Source organism: Schistosoma mansoni, chromosome 2 (genome assembly GCF_000237925.1).
Source record: "Schistosoma mansoni strain Puerto Rico chromosome 2, complete genome".
In the NCBI taxonomy this organism is placed as follows: domain Eukaryota; kingdom Metazoa; phylum Platyhelminthes; class Trematoda; order Strigeidida; family Schistosomatidae; genus Schistosoma; species Schistosoma mansoni.
This window is the reverse complement of record NC_031496.1, coordinates 25778013-25799407: the sequence shown is the minus strand read 5'-3', so window position 1 is coordinate 25799407 and position 21395 is coordinate 25778013. Positions and strand designations below refer to the sequence as shown.

The 21395-nt window shown below is 33.2% G+C and overlaps 1 protein-coding gene across 1 annotated transcript in view; it reads left to right on the top strand.

Annotated features, from left to right (window-relative positions):
• Positions 1-3629: 3629 nt before the first annotated feature.
• Positions 3630-21395, top strand: part of Smp_124660 (putative guanyl-nucleotide exchange factor) — a gene marked incomplete at both ends in the record, with an annotated part of 45117 nt that continues 27351 nt past the window's right edge. The window contains 6 exons of the mRNA XM_018796211.1: positions 3630-3747; positions 5563-6014; positions 6693-7326; positions 8706-8836; positions 10447-11003; positions 12736-12906. Of these exons, the coding sequence (XP_018650446.1) occupies positions 3630-3747; positions 5563-6014; positions 6693-7326; positions 8706-8836; positions 10447-11003; positions 12736-12906 (2063 nt within the window). The remainder of the gene's footprint in view (positions 3748-5562; positions 6015-6692; positions 7327-8705; positions 8837-10446; positions 11004-12735; positions 12907-21395) is intronic.

Genomic DNA, 21395 nt, shown 5'->3' with positions numbered 1-21395 from the left:
CAATGCTTATAAATGTTTGAAAGTAATGAGCATCTATTTCCAACGGGTACCCAACGCAAACGTTCATTCCAAAATGAACAACAGTTGAGATTGTAGAAGCGTTTGAAAGATATTACTTGTTTCCAGGTTGCGGAGCAATCGAGTAGGATCGCTGATTAGATCCGTTGTATTTTGTTAATGGGTTTCAGTAAAGGCTGATTTTTATGGCTCATGTTCCTGGCAGTTATCAGGTAATTAAATCATCAATCGTAGTATCAGCTGCTATGGCCTCATCCTTGTGTCAAACCACTATCATGTCAGCCCAACCATAAATCCTTGCTGCTCCTCAAAATAGTAACTTTTCGCCTAGCTCTGTCTGTTGAGCCTAGAACACAATATCAGCCTCCACTGTACTAGTGATCTATCTCACACGTACGCAGTTCATATACATCCATACAGGACCGCGCCACACTACAAAATAAAAATAATAGTTACGCGAGATTGTGGGGAGTAGTGTAACATTGTGTACTATATTACATCTACATAGCTTATTCTAGTTTCTGGACAAGCCAATTCACCTATAACGTTACGAGTCATATTTTGATCTTGTTAATTATTCGCTTATTGACCTTGACTATTTTTTTATATGAGCGTATGTTTATGCACACTTCGTATCCTATTCATCATATGTCTGTCATTCATTTTTGTCTGAGTATAAATATTGATTAATGCTTGCTTATAGCGAGTTGGCTTACCAGCCATCTCCCATGCATGTCATTTTTTACTTCGCTCGCCGACATTTGCTCATGTGCTCACTGCCTTCTAGCCTACGTTATTTGTCAATAAAAATGTAGTTGCCGCTTCCCTTTGTCTTCTGATATTATACACCGTTCAGATTGATATAATAACGGTTATCGAGACGATCGATTAACGAAGCACGCCACTACAAAATAAAGCCAAAAGTGGCCGTGAGTTTTAGAGGCTGTAACTAATAGATTGAATATAAATTAAGTATGGTAAACCACATAACAGCAGCCAGCAAGTTGAACGAAAGCTTATTCGGTGCAAGTAATCCGAAAGTTGTTGTTCAAAGACTATTACCCTGATGTGACGTAGATACAAACGGACTCAGAGAGTAATACGAGAGGTGATTTGATAGCAATAATACGTTCTCAATTATCCTAGAGAAACAAGTGAACGATTGTCTAGCATGATGCATATGCGGCGATACTAATGGGTAACTGATTCCCTGGTGCTTAGGTATGGTTGATTTTGTGATGGTTTCCTTAACTGTGGAGAATACTTTCTCTGTGTTGTCGTCCGAATTGACTGTTTCCGCATTTCCACGAAGTTGACAAGGTTAGGGTGTCCTAAGAAGCCCGCAATTCATTGTGAACAGTCGATAAATATTTATAACAGCTCTACTGGAATCAATTTCGGTTACGGTGAATTTTTGTTGAGCCTTTTTATCAACTTACTTAACAGACGATGTTATTAGAGCAGTAACAATTAGTCTCTTTCTTTGTTGGAGTTACTGACCAGCAAGCATTGATGGTTAGGGCGATGACTTTAATCCATCCATGTTTGTGGGGCAGAACATTTTGTTTGTATCAGGCTCTTTATGGCTGAGAACAAGTCAATCGATTTGTAGTACTGAGGCTGTTCTCCTACGCTCACCATTCAGACTCATTTTTCTAATTTTATGCTGGATTAGATATCCTGCTAAGACAATCTATAACATGCTATGTCGGACTGTTACATTAAAACCGTGTGGCAGGCACCGGATGAAGAAAAAAGCAGACAGTAAAGGATATTGTCATCAGTTTTCTTAAAACTTTACTCTATATATACACTCTCTGTTCCAATAAACAACCTCCAGCCTTGACTTCCCTCCCTTCGTTTGAGCTTACTTCACCTCGATAAGTATCATATGTCATTGTTTTTTATTACTACATTCTCTCATCTGGAATCCCTGATCGCACACTCAGGCTAAAGATAGAATAATATATTTAATGTGAGTAAAGACAAGTTACAAAAAATGATCACGTCTGTGAGGATGAGCTATTTCACCCAATTTATTGAATTGAGTATTTTCGTGTTCTCCGTCGTCAACCTTCTCTTCGTATCAATTGTTAAGTATAAATCTTCTCAGTAATTACGTGCTCGGCTTTAAAGGTGGTGTGGTTACGGTCCAGTGTCACTACAAACGCATGTTAGTAGAAGAAATTTCCTTATATGATTTGTCGTGATGAAAGATTCGAAGTTTGAGGAACTACAGGGTTTCGTCTAGTTTCTAGAAGACTCGCAATCGGTGTTCCGATATCGACATTATTCAGAGTTATCTGTCTCTTATGGTCTAAAGATGGATCAATTTTCATGATACGCTTCTTCGAGTAATTTCAGAATATCCGTGATTATGACGATTAGTAAAATATCGAGCGTTCATGGAAGTCTCCGATGTTATTTTGCATCATTTGAAAATTATCTTTGACAGAATAAACCTTGGTGCTGCGTGTTCTGATGATCTCCAGAATCAACCCGATAGATGCAATCAGTTCGTCGAAATGAGATGAGAATCGCTGACACCTAATAGGGTGGCTTAGATAAGAACAGTTGTCCAAAAAGGCTTCTATAGAAAGTTCGCGTACGTAGCAACACTTATATTTTTGAGGCGTGGTCCAATTAGATGTTTCTGAGGTGCTGGTCTTACCCTTGTCCATCGGTCACATTTCCCCCTTTAAGGATAGCCGTTTGCAGGGTGTCGTAGGGTCCGAAAACGTCACTAGTAAACATACAAGGTGTAACGTACCCGTTGAAATTACCTGGCAGTGCCTACGCTACTGAGAGAAATTACGAACATGTGTCTATCGCGCTGTGAAATTAACAGTCAGCTTCTGCCCACCAAAACCAGGTTTCAGGCCAGAATGGCCTTGAAGTGAAATTTTGGCGGAGTAACAGTCCTGACATTTAAAAGTTTGGGTGTCTCTTTCGTCGATATGAGGACAAAATGTGTAAATAGGCGAAGAAATCTGAGGGCAGAAATAATAGTTTCACGATATGTACAATAAAAAATGACACAGTGTTTTAACAAGGAACAGACTAGTAGTATAATCGTTCGATGTACCAAATCACATAAGATAATCACTAAAAATGCCACAGATAATCTGAGTTAAGGAACATTTTTGCCATTAACACTTTTATAACCAAATGATACCATACCATTCAGATCAGAAGCCATTATGAATGAGTTCGAAGGCGTATTCGGAAGATTGTCGATATGTTAAGAAGCATTTGATCTAAGCTGACTAGTAGTTGCAAGGGATGAGTAGCACGGAATACACACTCGTGATTTGATGCGGATAAGTGACTGAGAGCCTTTAGTTAGGGTGTGTCCAATCAAATTATTGAGATTCACACGAATGTCGAAGACTGAAATGACTATTTATTCCAGGGATTTATTTATGACCACGAATAACTATAAGCAAGACTCCCTTTCATATTGTCGAAACCAAATATTTCTGCAGCAGCAGTTTTAAATTATAAGAGTAACTGTTTATTGAAAAGGAGGAACGCTGTGCTAAGCCCTGAATTAACCGTGATAGCAGAAAGCTTTCTGAGTTATATAGTGAATGTAGGACAGTGACTAACCAATGAATTGCCTATCTCGTAAACAAACTTATCTAATCCGTAACGGATACGCTTATTCCCTTTCAGAGCCTTCAAAATCTCTTTCAGTGATTGTTGAGTGTCCGAAATGTACTAGTAAGAGTAAGTTAGACAACTAAGTACACGTAGACTGCTACAAATCATTTCGAGAACTGTGTGAATCATGAAAAGATAAGTAATTCAATTTTTGACAAATGTTATCATTCCCTCTCTATTGAGTGTTTTTTTCTAGTGAAGAACACTGAACAGCAGCGTCCCATCAATCTGACTTTTCTAGGACATCATTATTCACAATTTCAGACCTTTCTCAAAATATTCAACGACCATTGAAAGCAAGTAGCTAGATACGCTTCACTGTGTCTTCGCATAGATCTTAGACTTTCGCATTACATTGAGACACTTATGTAAAATAAGTTGCTCGGTTGGCTTTCCGAATCATCAAACATTGAACACCGAAATCAGGGCGTCCCATTTCAAAAACTTTTAAGTTGTCGCTCTACTGGATTACCATGACTTTTCTTCGGGTTAACACACATGTATTACACGTTTCCCTTTTAAACCCACTGTTTCAGTGGTTTTACTTTATGATCAAATGTCTGCTTTTTTCAAAATTAGTCGTGAGGATGGTAATTAATTTATCCATTGACGAAGCATGGTTTCACTTCATACAAGTATAGGTCTAGAAAGCCATTAACTATGAACCTAGAGGTTAAAGATTTCTTCAGTTTTAGTCTAGTATTTTCCATCACAAACATTACGACCTTCCAGTCGATATATCTCTTAACAGGTAAACTGGGTTCGCTAGAACTTGACAGACTGGTAAATCCTCTAAAGAAACAACGCTCCATCAAATAGTAAAAAAGATCTAGAAACTGTTATCATAAAGCAAACGAGATAAATAAGTTCATATAGGGATTAAAATAAGAGTGTAATCGTCATACTGATGACCTCTAACCTCACGTTAGTTCTATGATTTTTTCGGGGGAAATGGCGAAAATTTGACTTGTTCAGTCAGTTAAACGTAACTTAGAACCTGGTACGTATGTACATCAGTTCAATTTGACATACTAAGCCAGCATAGCGATATGAAACTGTCAGAGAAAATTTCAAAGTAGTAAATTACAAATGTGAATAATGCGTTGGTTGTCTCACATGTAGCTGTATATTACACTTATTTCACCAAGTGGGCCACGATGCGCTGAGTCGGCAAATTATTATTGGTTGTTGTACGAATATGGTAAACTTGAATCATCAATTTACAGTTGTCGGGACTAGACTAATCTTCAGTCGAGCGTTTTGTGGAAAATGGTAATAATTTTAAAAAACAGTTCGAATCAGACCAGAAGCAACAGTCAAGCACTAAGCTAAGGGTAATTATGAGGACAGTAAAATTACGTGAAATACCCTAATGATTTGGACATTTTGGGACGATCAGTAACAAGAAAACTATTCGGGTATCCAGTTGAATGGTAATTAACTTGTGCTGTGTAAAAAACAATTTTGTCACTAGTTTTCATAGCTTATAATGGTACTGATTGACCCTGGTTATTCGGATAGGGTTAAAGTCAACATATCAGGGAAAGCTTAATTGTTAACTATGTGACTTATCATCTTCTTAGTAACGGCGTACATGACAGAAGTGCATGTAAAGTTCAGAGACTTATCAAGGCATTTTGTGATCATATTTGAAATAGGATGGTTTTCGGCTGGACAACTTGAAAGTAAACTAATGTTCATCTTGGGACTTAAATATGCACTTATTGTAATACCATCCATATGATCTTTAATAGTAACAAGCCACCTTTATGAATTGTGCAGACATCTCTGGTCAGTCGATTTTTTTTAATACCCTGAATGTCTTCTGAACGTTCGAATTTATTTTTTCTGTTCTAGATGTTTGTCATTAATTATTCGTAGTCTTAGAACATAAAGATGCTATGAATTCCACTTCACACTCTGTGGACTCCAGTGTTATCCAAGCCAGTTTATTTGGTCAGTATAACAGGACTGGGGATCCAACTAGTCTATGGTGTGACGAATCTTTGGAAAACCCAGACTCTATATTGGATCAATGCAAATGCTACACAAGTACTCCAAGTTCCTTTTCCACTACCTCAGAGAGCACATCTTATTCGCGTGATCTTTATGTTACGTCTAGACTACGTAGTCGGTCTGAAGAAAAAAACTGCAAATCGGAGCATTCTTTTCATCCGTCTCATTCCGTAATCAATTATTTAAAATTAGACAAACTATCTAACAAAATGTGTCCTGGTTGTGTTCCTTGTTCTTCTTCTGATGACAAACTCCGATTCAGTGTATATTCCGAAGAAAAAGACGATTTGAAAGTCACCCCAAAGGACTTTCAACATGTAAGCATTGGATAGAATATAAAAAGTGTTGATAATATTTTTTACATTCGTTGTACCTCATTAGTATTCATCTGACCAGGTGTCTTAGTTTTAACGTCCAGACAATATAATGTTCTCTAGACCGTTTTAAGATCTAGACTTCAAGTAAAATATAAAACGGAAAGACGAGCTGCATGAAAGTATTTTATAATCGAAATCGGAATAAAATGAAAGTAGTGATAAGTATTACAAATAATCATCAACTTGTTTGAACTGAATTACTTCTTACATCTGGTTCCATTTATAACCTTATACAAAACAAGAAACAATAAGATTGATGAGATTAAATGAATTCATACTCTTTCAAGAATTCTCATGAGATACAAACGGCATATAATTACAATAAGTAATGTTATTTGGTACGAAGGTTTTACATAAGTTGGTAGGTTAAGTATGCAAGTATTTTAAACAAGAGATCCTACTAAAAGAAAGGGAGCACACAATTTAGTGATAAACAGTTACAATTACTGCGTCTTTATATACTGAGAAAAAACCAGATATGAAAATTAAAAGTTGGGTTACAGTTACTAATCATTATAATACAAAGTTTCCGTTCATCTTGGCGAATGAATCGATCTTGCGAATTGTAATTCACACCATTGAAATGTTCCATTGTCTTTGTTTTTTTTACTCTTTAAGGGTAACAAACTCAAGCGCAAGGAAAATCAGTCGTTCAAATCGAGTTCGTCGGTCTGCTATAGCGATGATTCCGACTCAGTCCCTCCGGCGATGGCTCTCATAAATGTAAATCGACTTCATACGCAAGCTTTGCATCCAGAATCATTAAATAAGAACAGAATAATTGTGACAAATAAAATTTTACATGATTTCAACAATGAGCTCGATTTCTCTGGATCAAAATTATCAAAAACATTTTTGAACACTTCGAGAAAATCTCTTCCTGCAATCCATCTTGATCGTGATTTAGAAATAAGCGGCAGTAGCGGTACCAGTAGTCTTTCTTATACAGCTGTGATTGTTAACGAGACGGAATATATTCCACCGGATAAACGCTCAGTGGCATCTCCTGATGAATCTAATGAGCATTACTTAACCTCTCTACATTTTGGGCAAACCGGTGCATCTGCGAGAGATTCTGGGTTAAGTTCACATTCAAGCAATTCTGTAAATTATTCCCCTAATTCCCTTGTGCTCCCTCATAAAAGATTGGTTCCTGAATGTAAAAATAGTCTCTCTCCTACACCTCCACCAGTTCCACGTCACGCTCCTCAATCACAAGTTATGGTTGCACTTACACAAAGAAATGGAAATAGTAAGACATCATATTTCGTTTAATAGAAAATGAAGTGGGTTTTACTTACTTTTTAATCTTCAATAATATCTTTGTTTGAAAAACACTCCTTTTAGTATATTCTGAACATTCGCATCATATATGAAATGATTCTGGTGAATTTTCGTCAACCAATGGGTATTTGAATAAATCAAACTCTGGTTAGCTATTAAAAAACCATTAAATTTTCACGAATTGATTTTTCGAGGGTCAACTGACCAGAGAAATGCCAGTAAAGGAAGTTGGAAATAAATGTTTGAATTGTTTTAGCAACTACTGCATCATACACATATTTATCTTTATTCCATCAAATGCCGCACAATAATGATATAGGTGTAATATCCATTAGCTATAAAGTTCAGAAGTTTCTCAGGGTAGTTCAGGCAGTAGGAAAACGCTACCCTAATCCTCATATTAATAAAGGCGCGAATCACTCAAGTAACCTCAGAATTTCTGTATTGCCATTCCCAATATTCTCTGAAGTAGTTTTATCAAGACCTCGAGATAATTAGTTTGTTTTCCCGCATAAAGTTCATCGTTATTAGTTGAATAAAGTAAGCTGAAAAACTCTTAATTTGAATTGTGTTTACTAAATCAAAAATCTATTATAACTGTCAACCTGAACAGTGCTGTACGGTCGATGTGTTGATGACGCGCACAATGCTATATTGGCTGATAGTAAGTTAAAAACTCCTATGATTTAGAAATTGTGTAAATACTTTTCCGCTTTTGCAATGAAACGCTTACATGGCGATATGTTACCTCACGGAGCGGTGGCCTTGTGCTTATGATGTTCGGTATTCAGCCACTAAGATCCAGGTTCCAATCTCGCTTCACCTACTTCGGTTCGAGCAATCGAGTTATACTATAAGCCCTTACACTCAGAGTTCGGCTCATCCCGAAGTACTTGTTGAGTGAGTTAACTTGTCCATAACTTATTTCATTTTTCGTTACCAATAGTGAACATTTTTCGCATATTATTTTGATACTGACTTAATACATTTTCATTGTAATAAGGTTTTATTTCATATTTACTGGTAGCTACAAGTCACTAAGGAATAGCGATGCAACATTTCCATGATTCCCTAAATTTCATATGTTCTGCTGTACACTTAACCAATAATTTAAACATAATTGATCAAAGATGGAATAAGTAACATAGGAGTAACAGCAGAACTGATTGATAATGACTTTATTGTTCAACCAACCCCATATTTAGTCATTTTAAATCACCAATAAAGTTATACCATTTTGCTCTCTGTTTGAAAATATCATATTTTTAATACATATTTTGTTTTGTATTAATTTCTTTGATGAATAAATTTATTACATTCAACGTATTTTAAATACAACCAATTTAGTACCTTGTGAAACTGATCTTACAAAGTGTACATGCTCCAAAGGTGCAAGCAGTAAAATGGCAGTGGAAAGAATTCGTGGAACAACTATCCGACTGCATTCACACACAGGCGAATCTAAAACTCTTTTAAAGGTAAGTACATAAACGCGATACACATTGTCTTTACCTGTGCATCAATCTACTTCATTATGGTTCTATATTATACTCACACCACTTTATTGTAATCCTCTTACGGTGCCTTTGATAAAACTTACCCTGTGGTAATCAATACGTTGTTCTTAATAACAGTAGCAACAATAAAGTGTTGGTTTACAGGCCAACTATCCTCAGATTTTTGTAGACATTCGATAAAAATAATTAAAAATAGGCATAGTCTTTGTATTAAAAGAATTGTTTTCCTCATACACTCAGTATATGTTCAGTGACCTTTTGATTAATAAACATAATGATAGTCAGGTTAGTGTTTTCATACTTTACTCTCAGAATTTTTGTAACTTAATCTAATGAGAAATAAGTCGGTATCATTCTTGTCAAATATTATCATTTGATATGTTTTTATGCTTAATAATATTTCTGATTAGGAAGAGATTTCTACTCTTTACTAGACCTACGAAATCTTGATTGCCCGTCATCGGTCTAGCATATTTGTATTCGATTTCAGACTAAATTATGATTTCATTCATTCAGTCAATCAGTTACATGTGCACACTGTACACACATGTATCAGTTCATGTTGCCGTGAATATATCAGTATAACAAGTCAAAATTATCACGATAAATGCCAGTGTAGTATATATTGTAGTAGTATCCACGGGGAGGACATTCGATTGTCCCCAACTAGTTTATTGATAATAGTAACGGTTATTAATATACACTTGAAAAATAATTACAAAGTTCACACCAATTCCCATGCCATAATCAAATTAATACGAAAAGGAATGGAATGCCAAAAAACAGGGATACACTAGTTGAAAAAGTATGATTCATGTTTATTTCAATTGAACATTTGACTCAAACATTTTAATAGTGTAAAGCAGAAGGAATACATGGTTATAGGTGATAACATTCTGGAATAATGCGTTGTTATGGGAACTCCTTCAGTAATAGTCATTAGTTTTCTAAGTTCAGAGTTATCTTTAGTAAGCAGTGTAAGAATAACATAAGCACTCTAGATAAATGGCATAATTACAATGTCATGTGCGTTTTGAACGGATAAATATCGTGTAGGATGCAGCGGGTAAGAACCAGTATTTCCTTGATGGAAGAAAAAAACAAGTCCTGTTTACAAATGAATGATGTAGCGAAGAGCGACTTCTGTTCTATTTTTCATGATAATTTTAATAATAAAGGAAAACCAAAACACAGAGCACGAGAAAATAACAAAAATTATTGTGTCAAGTTTTTTTTATCAAATATATGCTTGATTATTTCATGTCGTGTTCACTTTGATAGACTTAGATATACTCATAACATAAGCTTTTAATCAAGTCGATGATAATATGTAACTATACAAGGAACTTTACCAAGTATACTCAATGATAACGATAATTACGCACCTATAAATGTTCCCATTCAATAGCTAACTTTCAATGATGCTCTAACTAATGATATCATTTTTTTCGATGAAAACTACATTGAACTGTTAAACCTATTTTCGATAACATAAATAAATGGGGATAAGTAAAACTAATAAGTGACCATTTTATTTTATTTTTCTGTTTTTTTTCTTTTCGATATGTTAGTCATATTTCCCAAGAGAAAATGAACAGAATAAACAAAATCTTAATTCATCTTTATCACCTATATGGAAACGTAAATCAAATACATTACAATCAATGATTAAGGATAAAATTCAACTCATTGAAGAACAAAATTATTCAAAATCAATCCAAATAACTAAATCCAAAGGTGGTGTTAACAAAAGAGAAGAAAAAGATGATGATGAAGTAGAGAGAAAAGGGAAACATTTAATTAATAAAGTTCAATATGAAAATACGACTACTATCAAGAATGATAATAATCATGATAGGATACATAATTCCTGTCTACTTTTAAATGATTCAACTAAACAACAAGATATTTGTACAGCATGTACACTAAATTGGCAATTTTATTTATCACAACCTTGTAGTTACACATTTATAGATAATATGGCTAAATGTTATCATGATGTTAATAATGCTTGGTATTTTGTTAAACATGATTGTTTTCTAAATTCTACTATTAGATTGTTTAAACATGATAGTTGTTTCAATTGCCGTAAACATATTTATGCTGTAGGCGTAAATTTATTTAATAGGTAAGTTCATAATAATAATAATAATTTAGTACAAACTCAGGCTGTATTCTAATAATTACATTTTCAATGCAGATGGAAACCAAATTCTGAATTTTCAATGATTATAGATGCATAGCAAGAAAATTTTGATTTGAATGTGCAGTTGATTTCCATTTGTTAGAATTTTGAACCTTCTATTTCGATCATCCTATTGATATTATTATTAGTAAGAATTGAAATTAGCCTTCAGCTGATAATGAAGACTGAAATGTGATCAGTCTTTGTTGACATATGCTCATGCTGTGAGGATTGTTACAAGTTTAAAAGAATAGATAAATTTTAGTTAGAAGTGAGATCCATGACGCATGTTTTGTCCCATTTGTAATTCAGAAGCTAGAACTACATTCATCCCAATGTTGATATGCAGACTGGAGCTCCAACTCAATATCTTACATTTCAGATGTCAACACGTTATTTCCTGAGGTACTGAGTAAAGATAGCTACTAACTTGTTTACTGGGCACGACGTTATTATTAGTATTCCGTTGTTGATATATGACATTGAAATCTGATCAGTCTCCTCGTAGGATGTGCCTACACCAACAAAGATATCAACACTGAAATGCAGGTATATCTAACTGACGAGCCCTGAATAGGACAAATCATGCGTCTTAGACTTCCATTCTGGTCACAACTCATGTATTCTGTAAAACATCGTATTATTATTTCATTTATTCGATTGGTAAACAATAATGGTACAGTTTTCTACGCAAACGTTTTCCGAATCGATGAACAGATGTTTGATTGTGTATCGAAATATAATCCATTAGTAATCTATCAAAACGTCTAGTAAAGGGAATGTTTGGTGTGATTTACTCATATTGCACCCATATGATAAGCCATCATATTTTTGAGATGATTTTGTAAAAATGTTTCGTAACGTTTTCGTTAACAATACTGTTATGAACATGTCATTTAGCTTTATGAAAAAATAAGCTGTTTGAAATTTTCTCCAAGACATAGATCTATTTTGCACTGACATATCATTATACGCCTCGTTTACAATAATATGCACTTGAGTTTCTGGGGACCTCTGTGTTTCAAATAAAATTTAAAACAGCATACATTACTTATAAAGTAATGGCTGATTAGTTTAACTCATTGAAGGTTGATAATCTACTCTTAAGTAAGTATAACGAGTTTGAAAACCAGTTATCTAGTTATTGAAATTCTAGTAGTTTAAACGCTGTTTCTGTTTCATAGTTCTTTCATTAAATTATTTTCTGACTATTTGATCCCTCCATCGATTGATTGGATCAGTGCTAAACTGTTTTACTGGTCTCTGATAAATATTTGACTACTCTAGAAGCCTTCTGGTGTAAGATTATAATATTTTTTCCACTCATATCTACGTAAGGGGTCGTACCAAAGAGCATAGATTTTTGTGGCTGCAGGGAGAGGCGTTAACTTTGATACACGTATTATTTATAGGTTTTTGTTATGACCTCTTTCTGCATACATAATATAAACTTAGGCTACTTTGTTTTTTGACTAATTTCAACCTTGACTTTTCTGCAGTCCTGGTCGTTACTTATTCATTTATACTTCCCAGATAGAGTTGTGTTAGTGTTTAGTTGAAAACAATGAGTTATTAAAGTGATGAAATTATGTTTCTTGTGCTAAATTTAGCGACTCCTTTCCAAACTGTTTCACAGAGTAATTTCACGTTATATATATGTTATTTCATTCTGCAGAAATCCATTGAGAGGTCTGAAATATTTGGCAAGACATAATTTCTTAAACTTATCTTCTAGTAAAGAAGTTTCCAAATTTATTCAAAATAATGCTGACTTATGTCGTTCAAAAATTGGAGCATTTCTTGGTCTACCTCCTACCGATGAGATCAACCCAACGGAAGTTACAATGTAAGTTCTTCAAATTTTAATGTCAAGTTTTTATTGTACTCAAACATTATAAGAGCTAGTGATTCAATAGTTTAATCAAAAATTAGCACTTCATTAGCAACTCTTATTTACCAATAAATTCTTAGTTTTATTCAAGAAAATTTAATTAGAATGACCTTTACTAATCAGCTTAAGTATTAGAATTTAAAAACTAGTAAGGAAGAATGCGTCTGTAGTGTGTTACTAGACAGGATACTTTGTCTGTATTGAATATAATGACTGTAATGCATTTATCGCCACTTGTAATTGGAGTGACATGGCTGGAACTGGCTCATTCGTTATTTATCGTCCTTTAGATATTGAATTTAAAAATTATGTTTTTTTCTCATGAATTCATTCTTTTTCTTGATTCATATAATCTATACTTAGTCTATTCTACCACCATTGATAGTTACTACTTGTATCACTGTAACATTTTTCTCGACGCATTCATCTGATTATATATATATATATGGAATTTGTATCCCTGTAGTGAACAAGAACACGGGTGGGGACAAATGTATTTAAGCACAAATTACAGACTATCTCACTAAATTCTGAGAACCATACAGTAAACAGTTAATTTGCAAAATAACAATCAATAGTCTCAATCTTAACTGTTCCTTCTGCAAATATCAGTCCGTCTTCTCTGATTTCATTGTTCATGCATTTTCATACCGATTACGCTTCATTCCTGTTCTTTCCTTATCGATCTTCTGCCAAAATACATTCTATATCTGACCATCACCATATACTACTTATGTGGTTATAAGTAGCCCACACCACACACCCCATTAGTCAATACTTTTTGAAGTAAATTTGTAGAACTAATTTGATAAAAGTCTCCTGAACTACTGATAGTTTTATTGATTTTTTAATGTTAGATTGAAATCAGATAGCTAAACTTAAACTTAGGTAGACAGTATTTCGACAAAATGAAACTAAATCTAACTAGTAGGTTTAATATGCAATTACAACAAACTTTACTGCGTAATAAATAACTTATTTACCAGGCTCTAACACAAATATGATCAATAGTTTATAGAACTGCTGGCGGTTAATATCTTTCATTCACGAGTAATTTGCTAAAAACTGGTCTCCAATTTTAAAAATACTTCTGAATTCTTTTCAAAGTGTCTACTACATATATATGTGTCACTTGAAATTGTCACCTACGTTAAATACAGTCATTTTCCTCCTCTACCCTTCAACATTGCCTTGAAAACACACGTAAAGATGTATAGTAACGATCTCCTTTCTACTCTGGGATGAATTTCTAATAACAAGTATAGAAATCTTAGGATCCGTGATAGTGAATTAACTATTCAAGCAGAACGTCTCTAGTAAATAAATGATATTAGTAAACATGATCAATCCCTTTTACCTTGTAAATATATTAAAGATTTTATAAAATCATATCTCATTGAGGATAACTCATTATCATTATAGGTGGAAATCAAGATTATCCTAGACAGCGTTTACCAATTTGATCCATTTCTGCCGTTTAATAAATCGGATAGAGAGACTTTTCATGCGTTTTCATTCTTATATTTATAAACTGGACACGCTTTTTGGTATAGATTATTCAGCCTTGAAGTTAACTGTGATTATTTTGCAATTGTTTTCTTTATAATTTTTTCTTAATCTGTGTATTTTGGAAAATAAACAAAAAATATAACTAAAGTTATTTGAATATTTTGATCAAGCAATGAGAAGAGGGCATTGATCTGAGATTTGTGATGTACATGCCTTATACATTTCGGACAATCTGGTCACACGTACTTATCCATTGATTTATATATATGTATGAAATTATGATGGTATGACAATCTCTTATTCATCTCCTTTATGTACAATTATCATCCTATGTTTCTTAGAAATTTTATTTAATTGACTTTTATTGGTTTCTACATTTAATTATGTTAACAAGTATATCTATGACCAGATTGTTCGAAATGTAGAGGGCGAATACATTACATTATTCGGATTAACTCTCTATTTTGATTATTCTATCAAGATTTATAAAAGTGACTAATTACTTAAAATTATTTGAGTATCATCCAACAATATATTTTTATGGAGTTGAGATCATGAGTCAATTGAAGCTAGACCACCATCGAAAACCTGGAAGCACTGGACGGCCCTTTCGTCCTATTATGGGAATCCTCAGCAGTGCGCATCCACGATCCCGCACTCGCGAGATCCGAACCCAGGACCTACCAGTCAAACAAATTCATTCATCTATTATCTTCTCATAATTATCGTGTTGTTTTCTTTCTTATAAATCTAACATTCTAACTGTTTACCTGTTAAAACATCATTTAAATATTATTTCTATGAAGTGTTTTCTATCAAACACTAAAAAAAGAAAACATTTGCTTTAAGTTTTCCTGTTTATATCCAATTCATCGTGTAGATTAATTTAACAAAATATTAACTCATAAAAATGACATATAAATGTGAACAGAAGGGGATCTTGTGGAGATTTCGGTATTTTCATAGTTGAAACCATGAGTCAATTGAAGCTTGACCACCATGGAAAACCTGGAAGCACTGGATGGCCGTTTCGTCCTATTATGGGACTCCTCAGCAGTGCGCGTCCACGATCCCGCCTCTCGGGATTCGAACCCAACATATAAATGTTAATAGATTTAAAATGACCACTCTACTCTTTTGTCATTTTTCTTGAAATTAAAATAAAATGGATGTTCAAAATGTACAAAATTAAAGCAATCTATAAGACAACTAACACTTTGAGAAACGCTTCAATTAAAATGAAAGATAAGATCTCGTTCATTTCCACACAAAAAAGGTATGTACAAATTAGATTGTGTCGATTATGATGCGTTCTATATTAGAGAGTCTTTCTGTCAGATCTCGACTTATATCAAAGAACACTTAAGTTACATAAAAAGACCCAATAATCCTCTAGAATTGAAAAAATTACAGGTTAAATAAGCAATAACAGTACATGCTATTTTCATTCATTACCGAATTGATATTAAAAGCATTAAAATAACTCAAAAAAGGATTTTCCAACTATAGAGAGGCGAGTAGCTGAAGCGTTTCACATAACATTAAATCGCTCTGTCCTCAATAGGAAAGAAGGCCTGAATATTCATGCAGCGTGGACTGTTTATCCAAACAATTACATAGGACTATATTTATTTTCCACACAATCTACAAACTTATACACAATCAATCTCAACCCCACTACTTCATATTACAAATGTATATATTTTCCATTTTTCATACCCACCTTCTGACACACAAATTCAAAAAATGTGACAGGTCATACAAATTCACCTTGACCATGAATAATTTGACATTGACATATTTAGAACTATTATGATTGTGATTATACTAAAAATATTCTGCCTTGTTTCCTTTGCACTATATGAACTTGTGTTCATTTATTACGGCTGTTTATTTACTCTGAGGAAGTGGCTCACACTAAGTGACGAAATGCCAGGATTGTAATTTTTCTACTCATTGAGGTATAACAAAAACATTTTTAATAAAAGAAAATTGATTTCAATGTAATTAGAATTAAAATCAAGATAATTTTTCTTATGAACATTATATATATATGCTCTGGCGCGAGACTGGTAGGTCCTGGGTTCGAATCTCGCGAGGCGGGATCGTGGGTGCGCACTGCTGAGAAGTCCCATAATAGGACGAAACGGCCATACAGTGCTTCCAGGTTTTCCATGATGGTCTAGCTTCAATTGACTCATGATTACAACTATGAAATATATATTCTGAAAATAATTGTAGAATGAGGACCAACTTATATGAATAAAAATATTTTAAGAAATAAGTTCACTGTAAATAAAGTTTTATGATTAATAAACTTTTAATTACAGATTAGCCACAGCATTGTTGTCAGAGTATACAAAGTAATAGTCATTAGTTTTATAAGTACAGAGTAGTTGTCTTAGTAGGCAATGCAAGAATAATATATATGCACCAAAAAAAGTAACCTAGCTATAGTGTTATAAACGTTTTGGAATGATAGATGTTGTTTAGAACTCAGAAATCATTAATAAGTATTTTCTTAAAAACAGAGGTATAATGTTTGTTAAGTTACATGTTAGTATCATCAAAATGTAGCTAGCAAATATTTATGCAGCTCGGTTCAATAGATTATCCTTTTCTCAATCCATCCACTTGTATTATTGTATGATGAAGTTATATATAACACTTACACTGATCATCCACTTGAAACTTTGTAGTTAAACAAACATTTGTTAATATTTACAATTTATTACCTTTCATGTCCAAAAATAAGGTATTTATAGTATAATCAGTTTTGTTCAAACATAATTTAACTTTTAAGTACTGATTTCAAGAAGTTATCATTATTGACCGTAAGAAACGATGTGTTATAATGTTCATTTATCAGCATCTACTACCTTTGGCGTATAAATATTGAGCTGAATAAATTAACTTTACTGTGTAATCTAATAATGATTAATTAAAGGCACTAAAAAAACACTAATCAACCGGAACTTCTGATTTATTATCACTATTCTGTAAAGAACAATTACAGTTTCGATAAAATCCCCGTCATATTACTAAAACAGAAAGTATTAAATCAAACTATTCATCTGGTCGTCTGATTTGGTTCATTGCTTCTATTAAGCTTTATGGGTTACTCGGAATTTTACGTTTTATCAACACCAGCGTTATATTTTTGTCTAAAGTTTTGTTGGTAACTTCATTTAGTAATTACATTTTTAACGCCAAATTCAAATCTTCGGATATAATTGGTTATAGCTTTACTCAATATAAGAATATTTAGTTCACATAAAACGTGGAATAACTTAATACCAAAAATAGTATGACCCACAGAAAAAATATTTGCATGTTGGCTGAGTTTACTGTCTGAGCCCTCAAACTGAAAAATGTTATTTTCTTAAGGGCCATTCCCAGATTCATACACCTTGAGTTTTGATCTACAAGACGGTAGAGCAATGTTTGTGGATGCTGGTGGTCGAAATGAGTTCATACGCCATTCAGTTTCACAGGGTTTCGGACATCATTAACACCATTAGTTTGAAATCAGAGCTTAACAACCTTCTCAAGTGTATTCTTCGTACCTATCAACTTGGTTTAAGTGCCAAGTGCTCGCTTTTTGTCCTCTTATTTTTTTAAACAACGTGAAATGTAAATACACTGAATAGAACTTCCCTTGCAAACGCTATGAGTATGTGAATATACAAGAGTATTTCGAGAGGGAAAGCGGACTCTCCCTACTTTCAGCCGTGGCATGGCATTTAAAAGCTTATTCCAGTATATATCATAAACATGGATAAATGTGTACTCTTTTAATTAGTCGATTTAATCGACTATTGATTATTTTATAATTTTCACTCTTAGGTTATTTAACTTTAACCATAAAATTCTCTACGCTTATTCCCCTTTGTTTTACTTCCCATTTTCTAAAGCAGAAAGTATCCTGTTGACCTTATATATATATATATATATATATACGGTAGAATGAATAGAAGACTAGGAGTCGGTCGGACTTTTATTTAGGTTTTCTTCGTTGTTGAAAAGATGGTGTTTAATGTTGGTGACTGATCCTTTTTTCTTTCGATTCTGTCCTTTATTTACCTCTAAAACAATAGTGACGGTTAAGTTAGTTTAAAATGAGAAATCACACAATTTTGAAGACACTTCCAACCCAACTATAATTAATTCTGATAGGTAAAAAAAACAAAGAGTATTAATATCCCTTAACTATCTTACTTCACCTCATTTGTTTATTACTCACAGTGAAATTGTTACCATTAAATGTTTAATTTTTACGCCGCATTGAATGATTTTGATGGATAGGAAATTTTCATTTCTGGTTTTTTCTTTTATAAGGGACTTCTTTAATTTTGAACATCAAACAAGGTTGTTATACAATGAAAATGCGTAGGTCCTATATACCTTTTTCTAGGATTGTATATAATGATTCCTTAATTATTGTCTTTTAAATTGTCCTTCGTTTTCTGTAATTACGGGAGGAAAATCTCATTTAACTTCATCACTATTTTCATTTAAGGAACCCAAATATCAAAACCTTTTTGTCTACTGATATATAAGCGACATTAGCTAAGTTCTTTAATTCTATTGCATTTACTTCAGGTTTGTTTGTCAATATATGAAATAATGATTAATATGAGAACGGCAAAATGAAAACAAATGTTTTTGGAGTGGTATTTATTCATGTGTAATAAAACTAGCTTTCAGATAGGCAGTCTATGGATGAAGACCCTTTTAAAGGATATGCTAAATAATCTGATCATTACAACTTGAACATTGTGAATTAGTTAGGATAATTTGATATTTGAAATTTTAATAAATAGTCAAAGTGTTATTATCTAGTCCCAAGACTAAATTTATACTTTTGGTGATTATTAGTGTTGTTAGTGGGATATAGATGGGATTAAGGCATGTTCCGTGCAGGATTGTGTTGGAGCACGCTGATTCAGTCAGCTACAACTCAGGAGCTGGCACATTTATGCATTTATCCAAGTTTCCATACCTCATTAGCACAACAAGATGAACAACGAATTCATATAAACACTTACTTCAATGATAATAAAAGAAACATTTCATTTAAGGATATGGTGCAGGAAGAAAGAGTTAGTTCGTAGAAATAAAAATACAAGGTAATTTTAATCTCATGTTTTAGGGGAAAACAAAGAATGTGTACATCTACGCCCTTGTGATCTATTTTGAGCCATGTCACACAGAATCTCCAACCATTGGTTACGAGAGTCGTGCAGACCCCAACCAAGTGATCTGCATCTACGAACATGGTTCGAACTAGAAGATAATGACTATATGGACTTGGCACGCTGATTACCTATTACTTATCCAATCAGCGCTATTGGATACTTGGAGAACACTCTAGAATCTTATTACGTAAAAACTAGAAATATACTAACGTTTCTCTTACTTTGACTCCTACTTCCACCCAACTCTTTTATTTGGAATATAGTGATGTTCCTGTTCAGCTGTGTTCTGATTTGGGGACTTTCCGAGTGAATTGTGTCCAAGATTACTCAGCAATGAGAGTAGCTGGGTCTTAATAAGAGAAATTATGACAAGTGTCCAATGTTATTTGCATATGGTCACTTATTCTAATCATTAGTGTGTAATGCTTTTCAGTACCGTGAATACATATTTTAACAGTTTCATTAGTGGGAACTTCTACTTGGTAGGTAAAACATCAAAGTGATTTTACTTAAATAATGTTAAAACTAATCTACCCTTAGAATAATCAATGTCATTATATAGGACTTCTTAGTTTCTCAATAGTTATGCTTCAGTTATAAAATCCACAACTCGATCTTGTCATTTCTCGTTATCAAACTGGATTTTCATAAAATAATTAGTTACATATTTACAGTGAAGGCTTGCCAGTTGATCCGGTGTATACAGTCTACCTACAGAACAAAATTTAAACAGGGATGTTTTTACTTCTCCAAAATAAATTGATTAAGGAACAACAATTTTACGTTTAGTATGGTACACTTTGACCATTTATTCGGTATTTTTAATCCTCATTTGTTCGTACAAAAAAGGCATACTTTTTATGCGATCTAGTCGACAAGTTATTGCCCCACTTGAAAATTAATTGACTTTATAAATGATGGGTTCTCATTAGAACTTTATGAGTGTCATATGGAATTCAATTAGTAATTGTTTCTGTAAATTGTCTATAATATGAAAATAATTTTCAATACAGGTTAACATAACTGAAAGAGTTAACAAAAAGTAAACAACATCAACCAGCTATCTGATTTTGATTAGCTCACTAATATATGTCAACATATATTAAAATCTCCTTTTTCGCTTATTATTACCATTATTATTATTATTACTATTATTATTATTATTATTATCAAGTGAACATTTTCCTTCATATCATTTTCATGATACAAAGCCCTTATAGAAACGAAATTCCTATCCATCTATAATCTGTAATATAATTAAAAGATTTTGTTTCCTAAGATATCTTTTATTAAGAACACACTGAAAATAGACAACAATGAATCACGAAAGTTGTCAATAATAACTTTAAAGCTTTCATATTAGTTAAAAGAAAATGTAAAGCCATGTTATTTGATATTTGCATGATGAAGGGTTTTGTTCACACATACGTAAGATTTATCTTAAGCAAAAAACAAACAGACTAACATGACATTGATAAAAATCTAGAATCAAAGTCTTTTCCCATGACTTCATCAAAAAGCATAAATAAAATTTAGCTCAATCTCGAATGTAAAGTTAATTGATGAAAATAGCTTAATAATAAACAAAACACTAGCTTTAATTTATTTTTTTAGGAATAATTGATACGTCTCGTCAATTGAACGCTATATTCGTTTCCTAAGCTATTCTGGTAACCCACAGGCTAGAACTACTCAGCGACTTGAACACCAGAGAGAAGGCGCAAGTATGAGAGAAAA